The 16483-nt window shown below is 42.2% G+C and overlaps 1 protein-coding gene across 1 annotated transcript; it reads right to left on the bottom strand.

Annotated features, from left to right (window-relative positions):
• Window positions 1-385: 385 nt before the first annotated feature.
• LOC147027380 (toll-like receptor 2) lies at window positions 386-15021 on the bottom strand. Its single transcript, XM_085876741.1, has 2 exons — window positions 14941-15021; window positions 386-3714 (listed from the first exon to the last, which is right to left on the bottom strand). The coding sequence occupies exon 2, from the start codon at window positions 3707-3709 to the stop codon at window positions 1286-1288; it is 2424 nt and encodes an 807-aa protein (XP_085732867.1). The 5' UTR covers window positions 3710-3714; window positions 14941-15021; the 3' UTR covers window positions 386-1285.
• Window positions 15022-16483: the final 1462 nt, after the last annotated feature.

Genomic DNA, 16483 nt, shown 5'->3' with positions numbered 1-16483 from the left:
TGGGGTTAAGCAATTGGTTCACTTTATCTGTCTGTCTGTCTACAAACATCAGTTTATGGTCGAGAAACAGCTTATTTAAATGGAATGTTACATTTAGAACATGAATGAGAAAACGAACCTGCAGTTTATCAGTACTTTGGCTCTGAATTCGTCATGATCGAGCATGCGCAGAGAAGAATGAGATAAAAAAAAAGTACTGTACCTGTCTGGCATTCAAACAAAATTGAAAATCATTCCAAACATGAAACTTACTGTTTTTAAGGACGTCATAAAGGACACAAACAACAGGCACAAATGACTATTGTGTCATGCTAAATTAGGTGATTTATAGGATCAAAGAAAGTAAACTTCCGAAAAAAAAAAAAAAAACTTCCTTAACTTTCTTCAACCTTTAAAATCTTTATTTTATTTAAAATGAATTTTCGACTTCAACACTGTGGAACACAAATCGCCTTTCTGACACTTTCAAAACAATTCCGTTTAACAGTACTTAGACATTTTATCTCATTGTTGACCAATCAAATTTGTCGCTCGCAGGCCCCGCCCACGTCCTTGTTTCTCAAGACTGCACGGAGTAAGGTGTTCTCTAAACCCTGTAGTTTGTTGTTGATGTTGTTGTTATTTTCTCGGCCTTTTATTCAGGACTAGTGTTTGGGATAAACTTGTTTGAGGTGTGGGGAGGGGCAGGAAGGCAGTTGTAAAGTCTGAGTTGTGCAATCAACAGATCATTCATGATAACAACATCATACACACACACAACATGTGATCAGTAGCAAAGTGAGAAAATTCCATTTTCATTTTCACAGGATTCAAAGGACCTGATGATTGATGGATTGTGAGAAGACTTTTAACCAAACTTAAACTAACTTTTAACCAAACTTCCAAACTTAAACTTAAACTGTTTTCAGACACACATAAGGTAAAATCAATGGTTATTTCAACTTGTACGATATTTATTTAGGAACTCGAGCAAAACCAACGAGGACCTGCTCAGGGGATTACATGTAAAGCATCATTGGCCAGCTTTTATGGAGAACTACAACGATGTGGTTGATGTTACCTCAACCCGCACAAAGAAATTGTAAAGTAATTTGACAAAACGAAATGACCAACTTTTCTCATAAATTATATTGTGCGATCTTTAATGTTCACGTTGAAGATGGAGCATCCACAGTAACATCCCTTCCGTTTAACTCCGCAATCTACACTGCAATTCCCTATGTTGGCACTACAGCAGAGGTCAGCCTTTCCATGAGACCGGAGAAAAGAAAATTTAGTCGAAAGGTCACACTGCATTTTCCATGGCACTTCCAATATTGGCATTGAGTAGAGCCACGAGGTTGCGCCAAAAGATGGCACGCTTTGCTTCCTCACTGGGCCAGGCCAAGTAGGTTTTCTTCCCGAGGAGACTGCGGAGCTTGCAGAACTTACTTGGCACAGAGGATGTGGGCAGCGGTTCAAGCAACAACAGAACCAAAGAGTCCTCTCGCTCACACATTGTACGATGATGTGCAAAGTACAGCTCGTAATGGCACCACTGGCTATTGACGAAGTTACGTGAGAGCACAAAGATGGTCTTGGAACTTTGCTCGATACACTGAATGATGTTGTCGACAATCCACTCCCCTGGTGTGAAGTCTCTGTCGTGGATGCACAAACGAAGTCCTGATTCCAACGATTCCAATGTGGGCACGAGACAGTCATTGACCCAGGATGAATCGTTTTCACTGTAGGAGATGAAGGCATGGTAGCGGAATGTCTGATTGGAGTCGAGCTTCTTGTACCCTCGACGTTTTGCCCAAACCCACAACCAGCCCATTCGAATGAACCATATAGCATCGAAGTAGTACCCTAAGCCCACAATCAGGGCACCTGTAATTCCCGTTATCAGTGTCGTGACTGTGATGAGGATGCGAGTGTCACATTGCACAAGGTGTGGGTGGAACGCTTCAACTTTACCACCTGCCATATTATCTGGGTAACTACATCGGTACATATCCGGCCAATCAACCAACACGTTTTTCTCAAATGTAGTACAAAACCAATAGAGATCACAATTGCAGAAGTATGGGTTGTGGCCCAATTTTAAGGAGTGAAGGTTCCTTATGCCTCTAAATGAACCTTCAACGACCACACTAACACTGTTATTTTGGAGGTTTAGTTTCGAGAGTGATAATGAAGTCAGTTCGGGTGAAATTAATTTGATGTTATTGCCTTGAAGGTAGAGCTCCTTGATGGCTGGCACACGTGATAGAAATGAATTGTCAAGGCTTTTGAGAAGAGTGTGAGACATGTCAAGAATGTGGAGATGAGGTGAGTGGCAAATGGGCCCACTGAGAGAGGCGTCATTGTGGCTGAGGATAAGAACGTGAAGGATCGAGGGCCATTGACAAAAAGAGAATTCACTGATTGCGTTGTAACTTAGATCCACGTAATGAATGCTGGGCATAAGATGAAGACGTGTGGATACCAGATCTAAATCGGAAAACTTGTTGTGGCTGAGGATGAGATGCGTTGTGTCTGGGAATACGACAGAGAAGTTACACTCTGTTCTCCAAAGGCCTTTACCATTCAAGAGATTGCCAGAAAAATCAACAATTTTTAATCTGCGTACCAGCAACAGATAGCACATGAGGGAATTCATCGTTGTTCCTGAAATCCTCACTTGTGATAAATCTGGGAAAAGAGTGAAGTTGAGCAGAAATTTTGGATTGCTAAACTTGATGTGAAGGATTGTGTCAAGGGTGAATTCTCGAAGGGGGGACGTTCGATTTACTCCAGGAACACCTTCAAATATGACTGCATGATCGTTACTGTAACTGCTCTTGATTATGTTAAAATTTGTTATTGATGACAAGTACAAGTTCTTAACAATATTTACAACCAACACTTCTGTTAACATAAAGTGCATGATTGTGAAATTACGCAAGTCTTTGCAGGAAGCTAACCCTTCAAAGTAGTCAAAAGATACATTTCGCTGCATAAAGTGAAACAAATTCGACATTCTCAGTTCCTTAATCGGGGTATTTGCTAAATCATTAAGGATATTCGGAAGCACTTGTGGTTGTTCATCTATAAAGACGTTTGAAGCAAAGCGCTGCAGTCCATGGAAAAATGCAAGAGCTCCTGAAGAGTAGTTTCTGAGAGGTCCATATGAGTTCAGCCGAAGTTCCTGCAGCGGAGCTTTTGCAATGTTTAAGAAATCTTGGGATTGCAGGGTCACAGCATTTGGGGAACCAATCTCCAGATACCGTAACTGTGTTAAAGCCCTCATGCCTCGTCCAAGGTAAAACGAGTTGTAAACATTTCCGGAGATGTCGAGGTGATGTAGGTGCACAAGTGGTTGGAGGACCTTATCAGGAATTGCAGACAATTTGTTATCATGAACATCCAGTTCTTGTAGGTGTGGTGTATCAATGAAAACCTTTGGGTGCAGGTACTTGATTTTGTTGGAAGCTAACAGGAGAACATGCAACCCTCCATATCCTCTGAAGCTCCCGGCCGGTATTTCCTGGAGGAGGTTGTGTGAAAGATCAAGCCTTTGTAATCCAGAGGGTAGTCCTTCAGGTACTGATGACAATCTCAATTTTGAGCAATCAGCAGTCAGGCCATCATGGCTGATGTGACAGTTCACCTTGCTTGTCTTTCCGGATGTTCTCCACATCAGTAGCGCAAGGAACAGAATTCTGAGGAGCAGATCTGCAGCCATCACGGCTGACAAAATGAAGCAAGGTTATTGGGAAATACTTTGTTTTGATAATAATTTGTCCATTGTATTTCCTGTATGGTACAAAACAGTTTGTTCAAACAATAAACTCTTCAATTGAATTATCATAGCCATCCTATGTTTTACCTTTGTACACAATAAAGCAGAAATCTTGGATTGCTGCAATGCATACTTTTATAGTTGTTGAGGAACTCTGGGAAGGGTTCAAAACAGCATAGCACTTCCCTTGAGTAAGTCTTCTTGGGTTGCTTTATCCAGTTCATTCGGCTCGAGGAGTGTGGGAGGGGTCAATCATTTATATAATACGAGCCACCAGGGTATTGTCGAGAGCTGATTGGCTATTCCATCAATTCCCAGGTGAGAGATGTGGGTGGGTCCTTGTGTGTATATCTATATATATATATATATATATATATATATATATATATATATATATATATATATATATATATATATATGGTGTTGCGGTTCTTGAAACAGCATGCCTCTAAGGCAATGGCATCCATCATACAGTGATCCCAGACAGTTATTTCATTAATATACGTGCAGTTAGACCTTTCCCTCATGTCTAATGGGTCAAGCGGGACAAAGTGCGTTGTGTGGATCTCATAGGTAGGTCTGATTATATCTCTGTCTTTATTCCAACTCTTCTCTTCTTCCTGAAATAAATCCAAGCAGGCACCGCACCCAGACGGCCATTTCTGAAAACCACAACAACATCCTCCACGATTAGAATGCGTCCTTGCGGAGGCCAAAGGAAGCATAACCTACTAGATGGAAAAATCCTCCGCTGCAAGACACAGTGTTAAAGGGAATAGTAGAACCATACGTTAAATCCCAACGCCAATCAGGACGCACGCGGCACGCTCTTTTCAACCCAAATTATATCCAATCATTTCCTTCAATCCATCACACAGTATGCGGCACAAATAGCGCACCTCTCAATTCGTGTCTGCGTGCTGATTACAATGGCATATTACCATCGCACAGTACGAGGCACGAATAGCACACCTCTTCATTTGGGTCTGCGTGCTGGTTCTCAGCGGTGTCTTACTGTCGATTTTCGCATGCCACCGCGGTCACCAATGTCTCCCGCGGATGGCAGACATCCTCCCGCACATCCGCCTCGATGCAGCCGCCACCAGGCAGAGGCATGCTGTATGGCCCGGATGGTTCAGGCCATATGGGGTCTGGATGAAGCAAGCATTTGGCATTGATCAGTGCCAACCACGGCTATCTCTACCTTCTATCTCTGCCTTCTCTGGATTCTCCACTCCCGGGGGGGGGGGGGTGCCTGAGAGGGCATGCGGGGCCGATGCAGCCTTGGCCAGTCACCGGAGCATGGCCCGGGAGTTCGGTGCAAGGCAATTCATACTGTGGGGTTCGGAGCAAAACAATTTCACAGCTTGGTGAAGTCCAGCCAGATGTAAAATAAGGCCGCTTCCGGCTGTGGCTGTGGTGACCGGGCCGTGCAGTGCCCTGGGCCCAATGGGAGCACCCGATTCGGGTGACGACGCATCGCTTTGGGGCGGCGCCCCGCCCTGCACCACAAGACCTACAAAGGATGGATTGCGAAGTCATCCGCAGTCGTAGTCATCGTCGTCGTCATCATCTTTGCCTGGCATTGGATCAATCTCTGCATATGCCTGCTGCTCCGCAAGTCCCGTCTGCCATTCCGCCCACTTGCTCTCAATATCTGCTTTCTCTGGAATCTCCACTCCCTCGTCGCTGCCTCCACTCACCGACCCATCCGCCTGACTCCACCTGCTTGACTCCGCCTTCTCCACCCACTCGCTGCAAGCTGCACCTACCACCCTCCCTCATGCCTGACGGTCTCGCCCATTCTCTGGATCGGCGCAGATGCTGCGCCGGTGCCGTTGCCAAGCAGGAGATGATGCGCTAACTCTCAAGGAGGGATCGTTCAGTGGAGCTTCCCCCCAAAACATACTGCGTAGCGTTGTCGGTCAACCTTCAAGTTATTACGAAACCATTGGCCTCATCTCCTCTCCTTTCTTCTCATTAACTCCTCTTTATCGGGTTGTGTGTGTGTGTGTGTGTGTGTGTGTGTGTGTGTGTGTGTGTGTGTGTGTGTGTGTGTGTGTGTGTGTATATATATGTATGTATATATATATATATATATATATATATATATATATATATATATATATATATATATATATATATACATACATACATATATATATATATATATATATATATATATATATATATATATATATAAATACATAATGGAGCCAGTCGTCGCTGTAAGTTAAGATTGCAGAAGATATATCGGTCTAAGTCTGCTCTGCATCTGCTTTAGTAAGTTGCTTGTTTCGTTGATGCACCACACCTTTCTTTCTATCCCTGCTTCACATACAACAATAAACTACCTTCACTGTGCCACACATTTTTCCTTGACTGCCTGTATTAAATGCATATGTGGAAATGTTCCCAGCTTGGTTTTGTCTTTTTCTTCGTTGATCCAGCATGGTTCATATCCTCGCTGAGCCAGGACTTTATTCCCAACGATTCATTCTTTTAGCTGGTATATTCCTTGACAGTGTCGCTCGGCTGCATCTGATCTGGTAAGGTGATCCGGTTCGGACAAGGCGTACAGAGGGCGTGTCCCCCAGTAATTAGGTCACGTGGTTATTTTGAGGTAAGCGATATTAGACGAAGGACCCTAAGTCATGTGGTTGAGTTATTGGCATACACGGTCGGTCAGCAACCCATCACGTCATGGAGTTATCCATGTGCAATGGCCTGCGATTCCAAGGAGTCTGGTGGGAACCCGAGACAGCTTCCACCTCCCCCCCACCCCTCCCCCCGCGACCCCGTGTGATCTTCTCAACCGACCCCCGGCTGAATTCCATCTCGACATGTTTTTTTTAATTTAAAGATTTTTTTTATGACTTGTGTTTGGATGTATGAGCGGTACTGTGCCTTCAGAAAGTCTACATCCCCTTTCAAGTTTTTCACCTTTTGTCACCTTATCGTCTGGAATTAAATTGCGTTAAATCAGACTTTTCCACCTTTATTTACACATCACAACCCACAACTTCCAAGTGAAAAACAAATTCTATAAATTTCAGAAAATTAATTAAAAATACAAAACTATAATATTGTTACGGTTCTCGGAACCGTATGCATACAAACATACAGTTGTCCCAAAGTTAGTTATGCCATTAAGTATATGTGCAGATCGATCCCTCCTTGTGTGTAGTGGGAAAGCAAAAGGGGGTGCATTGCGATGGCTTTTAATTTGGTTTATAAATCATTTCTCCCCTTTTATTTTGAACCACAGTACCTTCCTCTCGCTTTCCGAGGCAGTATCTTTGTGCAGTACCCTTTTTGGCGAATCCGGGCACGTGTGAAGTGGGCGGGCTTCCCGCATGGCTGAAACCCCGCCCAGAAAGGGCGGACCCCATGGAAGCCCTGGCCAACCAGGCCAGACAGTGACGTCTGCTTCGTCAAGGCCCCGCCCCGACCTTGGGGATCTATAAATTACGACACCATTCTCAGTCTGGGGTTCTTCTTTTCAGGGATCGTTCGTTCAGAGAGGGTGAACTGGAAAGTGAGTCGTCTTGAGAGGGTGTGGGCGAGTTGGAGAGTTTGTTGAGAGTGAGAGAGTGAGAGACCCAAAGACTCAGCCTCATTGCAGGAGATACCCAATGATCCTGGGTGCCTTGGATCCCACATCGCGGAGCCAAGAAAGGTTCGCACACTGATTGTGACTGGTCTACCCTGCGACATCAAGCGTCAGGAACTCCACCTGCTCTTTCACACTTTCAAGCCCCGTTCATACCTTGGACTCCACGCTCTCCACCTGGGCTCCTCCGCGCACACACAAACTCCACAAGTGTGGCTGTGGGCCGAGCTGAGTGACCATTGCCAGGTGCCGCACCACGGAGCATCCCTTTCCCCGAAACTCAGGTACCAAAAGAACTGTGACCTCAGCTCACTCCTTCCCTGGCTACCAAAGTCCTTTGCCATTCATCTGGGTTTATTTCGTCTGAGTGTGCGTCTGAGTATATGGAGCCATCTGGTAAGTAGTACTGTATAAGTGCTCTGATCATTGTAAATCTTGCCTGTATTCTCACGATAAGTCTGCTCTGTGTCCTTCTTTAGTAAGTTGATTGTAAATAAATTATTGTAGAAATGTTCCCAGTTCGTTTTTGTCTTTTCCTTCATTGGTCCAGCATGGTTCGGATCTGAGCTTAGCCGGGTCTTTATCCCCGATATTCTGTTCATTCTTGCCAGTACGTTCTTGGCAGGTCTGCTCGGCTGCATCTGATCCGAAGTTGGTAGTTGGTACACTACCGTAGTTGGTAGAGTGATCTGGCTCTGGCAAGGCGTACCGAGGGCGTGGTTCCCCGGTAGTTGAAACCGCGTGATTAATTAGGTAAATTGATTCCAGACAAAAAGACCCTACGCCACGCGGTGGAGGTATTGGCATCCATGGTCGGTTAAGCGACCCCCCACATCACGGAATTATCCATGAGCGACGGCCTACAATTCCGGGAGTCTGTTGGGAGACGACGTAACTTCCCCCACCTAGTGCTCGTTCTCGCCACTGGACCCCGGCCCGCAACAATATCTTGGTTGGATAAGTGTCCACCCCCCTGAGTTAATACTTCGTGGAAGCACATTTGACAGCAATTACAGCTGTGAGTCTGATAGAATAGGTCTTCACCAACTTTGCACACCTTGTTTGGTCAATATTTGCCCATTCTTCTGTACAAAACTGTTCAAGCTCAGTCATATTGCATGGGGAGCGCTGATGGACAGCAATCTTCAAGTCATGCCACAGATTTTAGATTGTATTTATATCGGGGCTCTGACTGGGTCACTCAAAGACATTTATCTTTTTCTTCCTTCGCCACTCCAGTGTAGCTTTGGCTGTGTGCCTTGGGTCGTTGTCAGGCTGAAAGGTGAACTTCCTTCACAATTTCAGCTTTCTTGCAGAGCGCAGCAGGTTTTCCTCTTGTATTTTCCTGTGTTTTGCTCCATCCATTTTCCCTTCTATCCTGACAAGTGCCCCAGTCCCTGCTGTTGAGAAACATCCCCATAACATGATTCTGCCACTACCATGCTTGACAATCAGGATGGTGTTCTTTGGGTAACATCCTGTGTTGAGTTTACGCCAAACATAATGTTTTGCAGTTAGATCAAAAAGTTCCATCTCGGTTTTGTCAGACCACAAAACCTTTTACCACATGCTTTCAGATTCTCTGGAATGTTTTTTTGCATACCTCAAATGGGACTCAAGGTAGGCTTTTTGAGTAATGTGTTCCTCCTTGCAACCCAGACTTGTGGAATGCTTGGAATATTGTTGTCACATGCACACAGTGACAGGTCTTTGCCATAAAAGCATGTCGCTCTTTCAAAGTTGCCAATGGGCTCTTGGTGGCCTCTCAGATCAGTCTCTTCCTTGCATGGTCATCCAGATTGGAGGGACAGCAAGGTCTTGGTGGTACCATATGCTTTCCACTCTTAATGATTGTCCTGACTGTGCTCCAAGGGATAATCATTGCCTTTGAAATATTTTTATACCCATCCCCTGATCTGTTCTTGTCCACAACTTCATCCTGGAGGTCTTTTGAAAACTCCTTGGTGCTCATGGTTGAGTCTTTGCTCTGAAATACACTATCCAGCAGATGAAACCTACAGGAACAGCTGATTTTATTCTGAAATAATCAGAATGAATACAATTTAACACAGGTCGAGGCCAATTAAGTTGGTGTGTGATTTTGAAGGTGATTGGTTACACCTGAGCTAATTTACAATTGCTATTATAATGGCGGCAGACACTTCTCCAACCAAGATATTCTAGTTTTGTATTTTAAATTAATTTCCTGAAATTTGTAGAATTTGTTTTTCATTTGGATGTTGTGGGTTACGATGTGTAAATAAAGGTGGAAAAAGTCTAATTTCATGCAATTTCATTCCAGGCTATAAGGCAACAAAAGGTGAAAAACTTGAAAGTGAGTGTAGACTTTCTAAAGGCACATTCAGATATACATCCAAACACAAGTCAGAAAAAATATCTTTAAATGAAAAAACATGTCGAGATGGATTTCCCCAAGAAACAACCAAACACACGAGGAATGACACCACAATCCAACGCGACAATTATTTTACGGATTGCCATCATGACATCTTTTGACATTTTTGTCATAGGTGGAAATAGTAACAATTGTATGATGTCTATGTTGGAGTTGTACATTTGTAGTGTGGGTTGGTGTAATTGTTTTTTTTTCGTTGTTGTTGTTGTTCTCGGATTGAGATGATAAAATGTCAAAATATGTCTTGAAAGCAATCCGTAAAAAGGATTGTGGTGTCATTCTTCCTCTGTTTGATTGTTGTTGTTTTTGGTTTTTTTGGAGAATTCCATCCTGACATTCAATATTTTCTTCTTTTTAACCTCCGCCATCGAAGATGGACGGAGGTTACTGTTTTCACCCCTGTCTGGTTGTTTGTTTGTGAACAGTATTACGGAAAAACTCCTCGACGGATTTCGACGAAACTTGGTGGGGGGATTCGGTATGGTCCAAGGATCATGCCATTAGATTTTGGACTTGGTCCAAAGTCCAATATGGCGGCCATTTTGAAAAAATATTTGAATTTTTGTTTTTGCATTTCTACATGTTTTAAGTGATTTCCAACCCAAAAAAAAAATTGTTAGAGAAAAAAAAAATTTTCTAACTTTTTTTCAAAAAAATTTCGATTTTATTTGAAAAATATTAGAATTTTTTTTGCATTTCTACATGTTTTAAGTGATTTCCACCCCCCCCCCCAAAAAATTTGTTAGAGAAAAAAAACAACAAATTTTGCACCTTTTTTTTTCAAAAAGATTTCGATTTTATTTTTTTGGCATTTCTACATGCGCGTTGATCTAGTTTAGTTTATTAACCTCTGCCATCGAAGATCGGAGGTTACTGATTTCACCCCTTTCTGTTTGTTTGTTTGTTTGTGAACAGTATTACGGAAAAACTCCTTGACGGATTTCGACGAAACTTGGTGGGGGGATGAGGTATGGTCCAAGGATCATACCATTAGATTTTGGACTTTGTCCAAAATCCAATATGGCCGCTATGGCGGCCATTTTGAAAAAATATTTGAATTTTTTTTTTGCATTTCTACATGTTTTAACTGATTTCCAACCCCCCCCCCCCTAAAAAAAATTGTTATAGAAAAAAAAATGTTTGCAACTTTTTATTCAACAAAATTTCGATTTTTTTTTGCATTTATACATGTTATAAGTGATTTCCAACAAAAAAAACATGCCAAAATTATAATTGCGGCTGATTTTGGAACTTCAGGTGGATATACCCACGTAAAATCAATTTCTCCCTGAAGGAATCTAGTTATGACCAATTGAATTGAGTATGTAAAAGTTAAAAGTAAAAGGGAAAGTTGCAAACTATAACTCTGTGAGCACTGTTGACGTCAAATTGAATGAATAGGATATCAGGTTCACTTGAGTGACCTAGCAGTATTGGCGGCAGAGGTTTTGCACTCCACCGAGTGCTCCCCCTCCAGTTTTTGTTAATGTTTTTTCAATTACTTCTTTCTGTTGTTGTTTTTTTAGGTGGGGAGAGAATTATGAATGTGCTGTAAATAGTATAATTTGGTAAATTGTGGTTTAATTGTCAGATGGAAATCATGTGTTGAAGTACATCGGGGCATGCATGTATTATGTTCCAATTAGAATGTGTATGAAATAACATCAGTCATAGAGAAGAAACCACAGGTCTATGTGGACGCATCTATTATGCTGTGCATCACCATTACATTGTACTAAACACGCAGGTGTGAGCCTGAGCTGGTGCATGTGCATTAAATACATGAAATGTATATCGGAATACGTCACAAAGGAAGTATTGTGTTCAACCCTGCAGGAGATACGTAACCATAATAAATGGTGCCCGCTCAGAGCCCGCTCAGAGTCTGGGAGGTCGGCGGTTCAAACCCCGGCTGAGCCACACCAGACTTTAAAATTGTATGTGCTGCTTCCTTGCTTTGTACTCAGCATTTAAAAAAATAGAGCATGGACAAACAACCATAACTTGGTAATAATTGTGCAGGCTTTGATGGGCCTAATGGCCTGATCATGCGTCAAAGTTCCTTCGATAAGGAAGCTCATATTTTCACCATCATCTACCCAGCAGTCTCAGCAGAAATCTCTCATTCTATAAAGTTCTCATCTGCCTGATAGAGGAGGCTTAAATAGCCCAGCTCAACAGCTGCATGTACAGTTCTGTATATTCTGGGCCCTTGTTCATAAATTATGGAAAGTGAATTATTATTATTGTTGTTATATTATTAATTATTCTTATACATTTTAAGTTTTTTTGAAAAAAATTGAATTAAATTTTTTTTATTTGTACTTTTAAAAATTTTAATTAATTTTTATGAATTATTATTATGAATTATTATCATAAATTTCTCAATCTGCGCATGCGTAAATGGCGTGCAACAGCTTGTGGTATTGTAGTGTGGTTGTGTTATTTTTTGTCTTCAAGTTTGTTTGTTTTTAAATGGTTGTTGTGGTATGAGTGCAATACCCCAGAGAAAATGTCCCTTCCTTACTTTAAAATCATTGTAATTGCTTCAGACATTATTGAGCTAGCCTGGCTGAGGAAAGAAAGAAGAAGTACAATTTGGTGGTTTTGCGATGGACTCTAGCATCATTATCAGTCTTCATCGTTAAGCAAACATTTGATGGGGCAGCCATGTTATTTTCTGTGCCATTCTGTGCAAGCTCTGCCCGACAGCATGGGGCAGGAGCAAATTTAGGGCAAATGCACATGCGAAGTCGAAGCTCCACTCTCTCCTTAGCAACACATGAATACGTCTATTAAGTATGTAGTATTACGTGGTTTATTTGAATTATCACCGACACACAATACAATCTTAGTTTTCAGTAAAGAAGTTAAACTCTACTTGAAATTTACATTCTGTACCCACCATTTCGCTGGATAAACAGGGAATTTGGTCGAGGCTGAGCGAAGCCCGGTCGAGGCCATTTGTTCCTGATACGTCAAAGACCATGCAGAAAACGGACTTTTTGGAATGCTGGCCACGTTTTCCATCAAATCATCATATAACTTTGTTTGTAAGAAAATCTCCATGGGTAGGTGTGCTTTTATGTTGAAAGGTTTGTGTCAATCACTCAAGCGGTTGCAGAGAAGATTATTTTAAAATTGAATAAAGGTGAAAAAGTGAGGGTGGAAGAAAGAAAGAAAGAAAGAAAGAACGAAAGAAAAAACAAAAACAGTGAGGGCTTCGGCCGACGTTCCACAACATGGTCAAGGATGGTTGTGGATGCCTCTTTCTAGTTGTAAAATATTTAACAGCCAAATGTCTCTTCAAGTGATGTTGATATATAATTATAACCTTTTGTGTATTTCAATGAAGAATATTCATTTCTCAGTCTCTTGATTGGGACGAGGACGAAGGAAGCGACGTCGAGGCCGTTTATTCCTGAAATGTGAAACATCCAGCAACCCATGCCTCGAGAAAACAATTTTTGGAACAACTGCCACATTTTCCATCTGATCATCATTTAACCAATGTAAAAATACATTTTCCAAGGGTAGGAGCTCCATTGTTAGAATTCCGTATCAATCGCTCGAGCGCTTGCAGAAAAAACAAATTTTAAAGTGAATAAAGGTGAAGAAGTGAGGACAGAAAAAAGTGAGGACCTCGGCCGATGCTCCACAACGTGAACAAGGATGGTTGTGGACCTATATTACTAATTATATATCTTCCAAAAAGGTGTTGTTCGGGAGCCAAAGAATTATTAGCATAGATTTGATTTGATGTACCATTCCCTTCACAGAGTGTCAGTGCTGCCAAGTCAGTTTCTTGGAAAGGGTTATGCTGGGTTCTTTTTCATTGCCTTCCTCGCATTGTTTGTCCATGTGTTATCCTTTAAAATGCTGAGCGTCAAGCAAGGAAGCAGCACAGACCATTTTGAAACTCTTTGGTATGATTCAGCACGGGTTTGAACCACCGACCTCCCAGGCATAATGCGGATGCTCGAACCATGACAGCACTGAATCTGGTTATTAGCATAGAGGCAACATGAAAAATAAATGGCAACTGTGGATATCCTTCTTAGTTCCACTCTGGACCAGTAGCCTATGCAAGCATATGTGTTTTACATGTACTATTACATTACATGATAACATACTCGGATTCCAGCCATTCACCTGATCCATTCCATCCATTGGGACCATACTCTGTGAAGAGCGTTGGTGCTGCCTAAGCTGTCTCGTTGGCTATTGGACACAATCCTGGACAGGTCACCACTCCGACACAGGATACCAGCAAGCTGGCACTCATTTTGCCGACCTCAGAAGGATGACAGGCAGAGTCAACCCCACCTGGTATTAATTCAACAGCCAAGTGGGATTTGAACTCAGGATACTCAGATCACAAACCCACCACCCTAACCATGAAGCCAACACGAGGCATATTCCCCTGATTCTTACAATAAAAAGGGACAATTATGGCATTACAATCTCGAGGACACATTATAAAAGTCCATTCGAGTCCTCATTATCAAATGTATTGTTTATTTCTACCTTGATCATGATTTAAGGCTCATTGAGAAACTCGTGCACATATCGCATTCAGGGCATTCATACACATAAATGTACTTTTACATGGATTACAAGAGCATCAGCAGACAAAGGGCACATGTTTATGGTCAATGGGATTTGAACTTCGTTCTCTCTCATCTTTAGCAATAATTGGTTCTCAAGGTAGCACTAACAGGTCAATGCAAAATGGCAACAAAGCCCTTCCACATGCTCCATGGTTTACATTTGCGCACATCACCCTAACATGTCGGCTTGATGAGATATGGCAATGGATTTACTCGTGCCAAATATTTTTTATCTTCTTAACAAATTATCTTCACATTATGTTCGTTTTCACATCGGTTACATCAGGTATTCCATCGCTGCAATGGCTATCAAAGGTCATATTGTCAGGGTTCATCAGGTGAACTTAAGTCTGGAGTTGTTCTGTCTTCACAACTTTTCTACAAACGACCAATTACATGACTGAAACAAGTACTTACCGGCAATGCAAAACATTTGGCTTAATGAAAGTAATTAATGAAATTTCCCAACCCCCCCCCCCCATGAAAATGAACATCAGTGATTGGGAAAACAAAAACACAACAACAAGCTGCATACCTTATGAAGGCTTTCTCTCTCTCTCTTCCACGTGTTATTGCTGTATATTTGTCTCTGAAATGGGAAGCTGTACTTATCTCTCTTAAAGAAGGGGTTTATATTCTTGTTGGAGACCAAATATAAAGGGAGTTCCAACAGGAGAAAAAGGGAAGTGGTTGTATCTATCATTTCGCAGGCTTTCTCATCCCCAATCGCTCGGATCAACCCTCATCTCATTAAAACTCAACGACTGTGATGAGCCCCAATCTTATAAAAGTAGGTTTGTTCGTTTGTTTGCTTTTTTATTGGATCATTTTGTTCCAATTCGCACTTGACAGGTGTGTGTGTGTGTGTGTGTGTGTGTGTGTGTGTGTGTGTGTGTGTGTGTGTGTGTGTGTGTGTGTGTGTGTGTGTGTGTGTGTGTGTGTGTGTGTGTGTGTGTGTGTGTGTGTGTGTGTGTGTGTGTGTGTGTGTGTGTGTGCTGGTTCGTTGCCTTTTTGGTACAGAAAAGGAAATGTGAATTAATTTCATTCGATCATTTTGACTGTATAAAAGGGAAAGTTGAACAAACACCTGCGAGTTTAAGGAAGGTCCCCCAACTATGACACCAGGGACATTAACCTCCATCCGAGGGACAATGCACCTTTGGCTGCCTGTTTAAGAAACCTTCCTTAAAGTTGCAGGTGTTTGTTCAACTTTCCCTTTCGTACAGTCAAAATGTATGAAATGGAAAGTTGAACTCCTGCAAGTTTAAGGAAGGTTTCACAAACAAACAGCTCAAAGTGCGTCATCCCTCGGATGGAGGTTAATCCGGGTGTCACGTCGGATGGCATTAGTTGGCGAACCTTAAAGATCCCATGACGTCTTTCATTAGGAGTATGCAAGGTATTGTCAGTACCCTGAACAAATAACAAATGCCGACCGGCATTGGTTCCAGTCAAGCTTCAGACCGAGCCAACCAGTTCGGTTCGTACGAGGCTCAGCCCAAATTGTGCTATCAATTGACCCCCACAAAAGGTGGAACTAATTGGTGCCATTAAAGTAGTAGTAGTAGTAGTGCTTTTGTTTGAACTGCCACACTTCTATTTAGTCGCTCACTCTCCTCATCACTGCAAGTCCACGGTCAGGACTGCAAGGGGTAAGGTGGAGCATTTTAGATAGAAAGCACCAAGAAAAAAATGTGGGTGGGGGGAGGGGGGAAGAAAAAACAAATGACCAAAATAACACATTTATACAAATAATAGCAAAGTGCCTTGTGGAGTGAGACTACAATGTGCTTCATTTGTGGTCCAAGTTTCCTTAAACTTTTGAACAGTGTTACAATATTCTGCCGCCTTATATTCTGATGTAATGCGTGAGCGCAACAAGCCTATCAGACCCACAGAACTGTGCTCCACCATATTTCTCTCAATTTTTGCCTTCCTAGTTTTATAAATCGCCATTTTTGCACAAGTTAAAATGAAATTTACGAGGAGGTCTCGTGACTTGCTCCGTTCTTTAACCGGGTGTCCGATGATGAAGAGCGTTGGTGAGAAGTGAAGCCAGAAGCGCAATAGTAAGTTTT

This window comes from Eptatretus burgeri, chromosome 4 (assembly GCF_056783735.1).
Source record: "Eptatretus burgeri isolate ZD-2024b chromosome 4, Ebu_testis_v1, whole genome shotgun sequence".
In the NCBI taxonomy this organism is placed as follows: domain Eukaryota; kingdom Metazoa; phylum Chordata; class Myxini; order Myxiniformes; family Myxinidae; genus Eptatretus; species Eptatretus burgeri.
This window is presented reverse-complemented; position numbering and strand designations above follow the sequence as displayed.

Excerpts from the sequence above, each read along its gene's own strand:
- LOC147027380 (XM_085876741.1), bottom strand. The coding sequence starts at position 3,709 with ATGGCTGCAGATCTGCTCCTCAGAATTCTGTTCCTTGCGCTACTGATG.